Consider the following 7,500-nt stretch of genomic DNA (forward strand, 5'->3'; position numbering starts at 1 on the left):
ATACATGTAAAAGCTTGAACCTGAGGTTCTACCCCTTCTGACCCAATTAAAGATATTTACTTTCTCTTCTCGTTCTCTTTTTACAAAAGAGAACTTTTCTCATTGGGTTTTCCCTGTATAAATAAATAAATCAAATTAAATTCATATTTTGTCCACCATAGGTTATGGGTTCCTTCCGCCGGCTCAAGCTGAGATTTTTGCCCGCCAACAGGAGATGCTGAGGAAACAGAACCTGGCGAGGTGCGTATTACAATGCAATTTTGCTTTTTTGTTACTAAAAAATAACAACAAAAGCTTAGTTCAATTCAGCAAAATATAGCAATGTGTTCCATGAGCATTCTGTCTACATGTGTTTATTGTGTCCTGTTGTGTGAACAGACTGGAGATGTCTGCGGAGCTGTTGAGGCAGAAGGAACTAGAGAACCTCCAACGACAGCAGCGGCTCCTGGGGTCTGATCCTGTGGCCGTTCTTTCTGGAGCACTGCCCGCTGACCACCCGGGCCTCCGTAACATCCAGGACCTGCCGGAGGGGCACCCGCTGCGGGAGGAACTTGCCCGTCGCACCAATGCGATGCTGGTGCTACGTCATGGAGCAACTGCTCCTCATCTCTCTCTAAACCAGCAGCCACAGTCAGGGGCCTCTACACCCAAACATTCGCACGGACACAGCTTGGCCTCTGGCTCCGACTCCCGGAAATGCCCCAGTCGAGGCTCGGAGGGTCAGCCAGGGCCCAGGAACCACAGAGATGAAGACTCTGACAGTGAAACAGACACATGTGAGGACAAACTGGAGGGAGCAGGGGCAAAGTCCAGCCATAAGCTCCAGGACAGGGAGCGGCGGCGGCAGGGTAAAGAGGGCATTAAAGGATTATGTGTTCGGGCTAAAGAGAGCGCTGAAAGCTCGGGTCGAAACAGCGCCCCCTGCAATTCATCTGAGACAGACTCACCCAGCCGCCTCTTCACTGCAGGACAGGTCAAAGCTGACATCAAGTACCACCTTCCACCAGGATTCATGCCTCCGCTGCCTGCGCTTCATGGACAGAGCTTCCCATTTGGCTTCCCCTACGCCAACCCCTACTTTCACTCGGGTAAGCCCTACTCTGTGACCCACCTAAACACACAGACCAAACACCACAGCGACATGTGAAAGCCATTAGCGTCACTATGTGCCTTTCTGAGAGGGGCCCCATGTGACCCCTGTGTGACCCCGAGCCACGTGGGCACAGTATTCACTTAAAACACACTTCCATTAAAACTGGAAAATATTGATTGTGTCAGTGGGTCTAATACATGAAGTGGAATTTTCAATACAAAAGGTCTGATGTTCTGCTGTGTTTACAGTAACTTATAAATGATACAAGCCAAAAAGATGGAAGCAAATGTGGTTAAACCACAAAAAGTGGCTTAAGATTTACTGATCTACATTTCTCTTGTATTTTAAAATGGAAACAAACAAAAATAAAAACTCTCCATTGACACATGGATTGACCCGATGCTGCTCCTGTAGGTGGGATGGGAGGTGTTTTCACGGATGGAGAGGACTCGTCCACAGCAAACCCAGCGGAGGACATCAGCAAGTGGAGTGTGGAGGACGTGTGTGGCTTCATAAGCAGTTTGGCCGGGTGTGCAGAATACACACAGGTGAGAGAGCAGGTACGGGTCAGAGAGGGTCAGAGAGGGTCAGAGAGGGTCAGAGAGGGTCAGAGAGGGTCAGAGAGGGTCAGAGAGGGTCAGAGAGGGGACCGAGGGGCAGGCTCAACCCAACACCTGAAGGTTTTCAGTCTTTGGAAGCAGTTTAGTCTGAGAGCAAGAGGTTCTGGCAGGTCTGTGTCTGAAAGCCAAAAGTTAGGTGCTTATACGTAACTCACTTCTATCTTCTTTTTTACCTGATTTGCTTGTAATACACAAACTGCTCAAATAAACAGAATGTGTGTCCCATATTAAATTGACGTTTGAATATATTAGAATGCATCAAAAACATATCTGCAGTTTTTTTGTTTCCGAGGCTGTTGTTCTACGTCACACTGCCCCCTCATGGTCACACTGCCCCCTCACACTGCCCCCTCATGGTCACACTGCCCCCTCATGGTCACACTGCCCCCTCACACTGCCCCCTCATGGTCACACTGCCCCCTCGTGGACACACTGCCCCCTCGTGGACACACTGCCCCCTCATGGTCACACTGCCCCCTCGTGGTCACGTGGTCACACTGCCCCCTCGTGGTCACACTGCCCCCTCACACTGCCCCCTCGTGGACACACTGCCCCCTCGTGGACACACTGCCCCCTCATGGACACACTGCCCCCTCACACTGCCCCCTCGTGGATACACTGCCCCCTCGTGGACACACTGCCCCCTCGTGGACACACTGCCCCCTCGTGGTCACACTGCCCCCTCATGGACACACTGCCCCCTCACACTGCCCCCTCGTGGACACACTGCCCCCTCGTGGTCACACTGCCCCCTCACACTGCCCCCTCGTGGATACACTGCCCCCTCGTGGACACACTGCCCCCTCGTGGTCACACTGCCCCCTCGTGGACACACTGCCCCCTCGTGGTCACACTGCCCCCTCGTGGACACACTGCCCCCTCGTGGTCACGTGGTCACACTGCCCCCTCGTGGTCACACGACCCCCTTGTGGTCACACTGCCCCCTCGTGGTCACACTGCCCCCTCGTGGACACACTGCCCCCTCACACTGCCCCCTCGTGGACACACTGCCCCCTCGTGGACACACTGCCCCCTCACACTGCCCCCTCGTGGATACAATGCCCCCTCGTGGACACACTGCCCCCTCGTGGATACACTGCCCCCTCGTGGACACACTGCCCCCTCGTGGTCACACTGCCCCCTCGTGGACACACTGCCCCCTCGTGGTCACACTGCCCCCTCGTGGATACACTGCCCCCTCGTGGACACACTGCCCCCTCGTGGACACACTGCCCCCTCGTGGTCACACTGCCCCCTCGTGGACACACTGCCCCCTCGTGGACACACTGCCCCCTCATGCCAGGCTCCATGTGCAGCCGGCCGTCGTGTCGTGAGTTCCAGCTCTGTCAGATTGTTGCATGTCCTCCCTTCACTTTCATAACCATTTCACGCTCGGCTGTCGTGTCTGGTAAAACCTACGGGCCAAAAAATCTTAAAATAAACATGAAATACCAACATAAATACTCTAAAACACCCTGAATAAACCATAATAATATGAGGCATTGCCCAAAAAGAACCAAACAATGGCTCCAATGTATATTCTTATGTTGACAAAGGACGTAAAGAAACCAGCGGAATTCAATAAGTTTTACTTATATAGTATAATATCTTCAAAAATACATCCATCAATTTTACTTTTGGTTTAGATCTTCAGAAGAACCTTATCATATCAAACAAGTGCAGCAGGAGAAGAGCAACTATCCAAACATGTTCCCAACACAAATGTGCGAGCGACAGGCTGATGCGATTATGTTCAGATTACTAACGATCCCTCAACATGGCCGCACAGGTGGACCACTGTTCCACACCAAATCATTTCAAGTTCCCCCTCAAAACTATCTCAGAGTGACAATCAAGTGGGACGACCCGGCTTGCACAGCGGCGAGCAGTTAGCGCGGCGGGCCCCTGGATGGTGGGGGGCCTGCGCTCGGGCGGCTGTGGCTGAAGCGGCTGTGTCTCTGCCAGGTGTTTCGGGAGCAGGCCATAGATGGGGAGACTTTACCGCTGCTCACCGAGGGGCACCTGCTCAACTCCATGGGACTAAAGCTGGGCCCGGCGCTCAAGATCCGCTCACAGGTACCGCCGCCTGCCAGGGGCCCCGCGACAGGGGAGTGAGTGAGGCAGTAGGGCAGCTCAGTAGAGTAGCTCAGTAGAGTAGCTCAGTAGAGTAGCTCAGAGTCATTTCAAAGTAGCCTGCCCCATAGAAACCCTTTCCTCTCCTCTCTGTAACACCGGCACTAATCATTTCCATGTATTAGAAGTATCTTTAAACGCTTTGTTTGTTTTGCAGGTGGCCCGGCGCTTTGGTCGACTTTTCTACATGACCGGCTTCCCCTTCGCGTTCCCCTTCCCGCCTGCCATCCTGCGGCCTCCGGAGCGAGACCGGGAGGTCCTGAGCTCGCCGCCTGACTCCTCTCTGCCCCTAAGTATATCGCAAACAAACAGACCCACCTCAACAAGCAGCAGCTCCTCTCCGTACAGCGGCCCCACCCCAGGGTGCTCCTCCCCCAAACATCCGAACGGTACGAGCTCAAGTATGGCGCCGCGCTTTGAGGCTAAGACGCCTTCGTAGGACACACACAGGGACGGATACAAATGAATCAAGGCTGCTCATATTTGTTACTTTTACCAGACTTTGTCCAGACCGCTCCCATCGCCATGGGACCTTTAAAACTGAATTAATGGAAAAGTATTGGACTGGATTAAAAGGCAAGATGACATGGTTTTTTTCTGTCTGTCTGCATTGTGGCAGAATCCAAAGAAACAGAGTTTGGAGCGGAGACGCGCAAAGCGACAGAGGAATAGAGGAAAAGGAAAGGGAGACAGCTGGTCACAGACAGCCTGCCAAAAAACCCGGAGCGTACTCCACACATGCGACATTCTTGCGAGTCAGACACAGGCGGAGACTCGTCCTTCCTTCCTGGGCTGGAGGAAGCTCTGCGTTCCCTTCTGCCATCTCTGTGACTGCTGCAAGCACAAGCCCTGCTCCCTTCATGCCTTTCTCCTGGAGCCAAACAGCAGCGTGGGATCGTCTCTTAAAGGCAAAGGCCCAACAGCACACGATTTGACCAGCTCTGTCTTAGCACTGCTAACTATGCATTCCACTGTCCCGATACCAAAGATGACAGGATGTGTGGAGTTTAACACGTTTCACATGGTGTCTGCCTCATTTTGCATTAAGAAAAGACTATTTGAACCCCGTGAACACGATGCACTCTGTGAAGGTGGCACTAAAGTCGAGGTCATGAAGCCTTGGCAGTGTCTGTTCATGTGCTGACTACTGTTGGTGGAAGGACTAAGATGCAAATTGTACAGAATCATGATGAGAAAACCCTGAAGGTTACACATGCGTGATACTTTGACTTTTGTTATTTGTAGTTGCACGAAAAAAGTTTTTCTTTACTGAAAAATGTGACTTGCTGAATTTATGTGGTACTTTCACTTTTTTGTTTTGCCACTTTTTAAAAAGGTAATATTAAGAGATGCTCCAATCTTGAATGCTCCTTCGGCATATAAATATGAGGACAGATATTTATAGGAATTTTGATGTAGTAGATAAAGCAGAATATGATATGTATTATAATTAGCCCTTGAGATGGATCCCAAAGATGATTTTACTTTGTTTTCTCTTGGTTGCAGGGAAAAGAAAGGCACAGAGCTCTTAATGCAAACATGTTGAATTTGTTATGATTTTTTTAAAGCAATGAATTAAAAAAGATCTCTAGATTTCCCTTCAAAATATTTGTCTTCATCCTATTTTTCTATTCACCACAGAGGCTAAATAAACCCTGAACAAACTGAGATGCCACTTGGTCTGTTTCTCCTGCTCCAGGCGTTTAGAATGACGCTTTTCTCCAGGTAACTCCTGCGTGTGAGGGCGTGTGCGGGCGTGTGAGGGCGTGTGCGGACGTGTGAGGGCGTGTGCGGACGTGTGAGGGCGTGTGAGGGCGTGTGCGGGCGTGTGAGGGCGTGTGCGGACGTGTGAGGGCGTGTGAGGGCGTGTGCGGGCGTGTGAGGGCGTGTGCGGACGTGTGAGGGCGTGTGCGGGCATGTGAGGGCGTGTGCGGGCGTGTGAGGGTGTGTGCGGACGTGTGAGGGCGTGTGAGGGCATGTGCGGGCGTGTGATGGCGTGTGCGGGCGTGTGAGGGCGTGTGCGGACGTGTGAGGGCGTGTGCGGGCATGTGAGGGCGTGTGAGGCCGTGTGAGGCCGTGAGCCACGAGGCACAGTTAAGGTCAACAGCAGCTGCCGCGATGCGAGGTGCAGCCGCAGGCCGGGGCCCCGGAGCCTGGGGGATAAACCTGACCCCTCACACTTTTCTCCTTCAAACACACACCACACACGGGGCCCTCCCAGGCTCTGCACTGGGGCCTCCACCACATGTTCGCTCTAATGTGACACACTAAAGTCTTTCATAAAATGTAACAAAATAATGCAAATGCACAAACTGAGTCAGCCAAACGTGAAAGATGGTTTAAATTTAAGAATAATTTAAGTTAAAAAAAGTGCATCATATTTCTAAAGCCAAGATCTTATTTGATTGATACTGATTCAGCTTTAAGAAGTAACTACAACTTCACTGTGATTGGTTAAATCCACCTGTCACTCACTCAAAAGCGTGACAAAGGCTGATCAGGAGCAGTGTGTGGATGTTGTGCAAAATCTGTTTGAAAAATGAACTGAATTGAAATGTTTAAAGGATAGAACTGCATTAAACAGAGAAACACGGATTGTCACAATGCTCAAGTCACTATTCAGTTTTTATAGTCACGTTGCCCAGGGATCCAGAAGTACATTTCTCATTAATTTTTCCACTAAACGTTTTGAAAAGTTCACATTGTAAGAGTTTAAAAGCAGAATGAAGGTTAAGGCTATTTGTGGTGCACACCTACTCAAAGTGCTCTACAGAACTGGAAAAGATGCATTAAAATCACTACAAACAAACAACCTAAATAATCATTGTAACATTTACTTTGAACAGACAAGTGCAGATCAAAGTCATATGCCGCTAAACAACTCTTTTGATTGTCAGGGTAGAAGCCTGTCTCACAACAAGCACATCAGTAATGTGTGTCACTAATGTCCCGAGCGCAGTTATTATCTGTCCCAAAAAATAATAACTTAACGGTTTATAAAGTTTCAGATTTTGGAGCGTGTTCAGCAGCAGACTGGACACGACTGATCCAGACAAACTGTGGGCATATTTTAGGGCACTGTGTACTGTTTTAGTGATTTATTTATTTAATGATTGGTTGTTGTATGAAAGCAGCTATGAAATTATTTATACACTTTATATGATGTCAAATTAAAATGATTCCTGTGGTCATTAGTTTCCACAGCTGATTGGAACCTGCACCTTTAATATGATTTCTATCAAAGGCTTAAGTGGGAAATTTACTTCTGGAACCAAGTGGTGGACAATCACCTTTGAGCTCTATTGTGAATACATTATAGATTAAATCACAATTATCAGTCATATCAATATTTGCATTAAACCGGTTATACAACATTGAGAGACTCAAAAAAATAACTGCAATAAAAATGGTACTATTTTGATGTAGTTTGTGGAAACATAAGTCAAAGTCAGTGAGACAAGTCTTAATGGAACCACACAAAGCATCTATGGCTCTTTCACGAAATCAATCCATTTATTTCACTTTCATTTGTATTAAAATGAGAGTAAATATTGCTTGGGCTTGTTCGGAGCCGGGGCCCGGGCTGGGGGCGGGGCTGGCACGGAGACAGACCAGCCTGTGTGTGGCTTCACCACCTGGGCAGAGACACTTGGC

At 49.5% G+C, this 7,500-nt stretch overlaps 1 protein-coding gene across 4 annotated transcripts in view; it reads left to right on the forward strand.

The window, feature by feature from the left end:
* samd11 (sterile alpha motif domain containing 11) overlaps window positions 1-5,514 on the forward strand; it is a 73,395-nt gene extending 67,881 nt beyond the window's left edge. For 3 of the 4 annotated variants that reach the window (XM_072450140.1, XM_072450139.1, XM_072450137.1), the window contains exons 9-13: window positions 162-240; window positions 379-1,088; window positions 1,508-1,641; window positions 3,679-3,789; window positions 4,004-5,514. In XM_072450140.1, the coding sequence (XP_072306241.1) occupies window positions 162-240; window positions 379-1,088; window positions 1,508-1,641; window positions 3,679-3,789; window positions 4,004-4,285 (1,316 nt within the window). In that variant the 3' untranslated portion in view covers window positions 4,286-5,514. The remainder of the gene's footprint in view (window positions 1-161; window positions 241-378; window positions 1,089-1,507; window positions 1,642-3,678; window positions 3,790-4,003) is intronic. The other variant, XM_072450138.1, reaches the window with a different exon arrangement.
* The last annotated feature ends 1,986 nt before the right edge of the window (window positions 5,515-7,500 follow it).

The sequence above is a fragment of the Eucyclogobius newberryi genome, unplaced genomic scaffold, assembly GCF_026437365.1.
Source record: "Eucyclogobius newberryi isolate DKJ021-1_F unplaced genomic scaffold, fEucNew1.0.hap1 SCAF_17, whole genome shotgun sequence".
Lineage (NCBI taxonomy): Eukaryota > Metazoa > Chordata > Actinopteri > Gobiiformes > Gobiidae > Eucyclogobius > Eucyclogobius newberryi.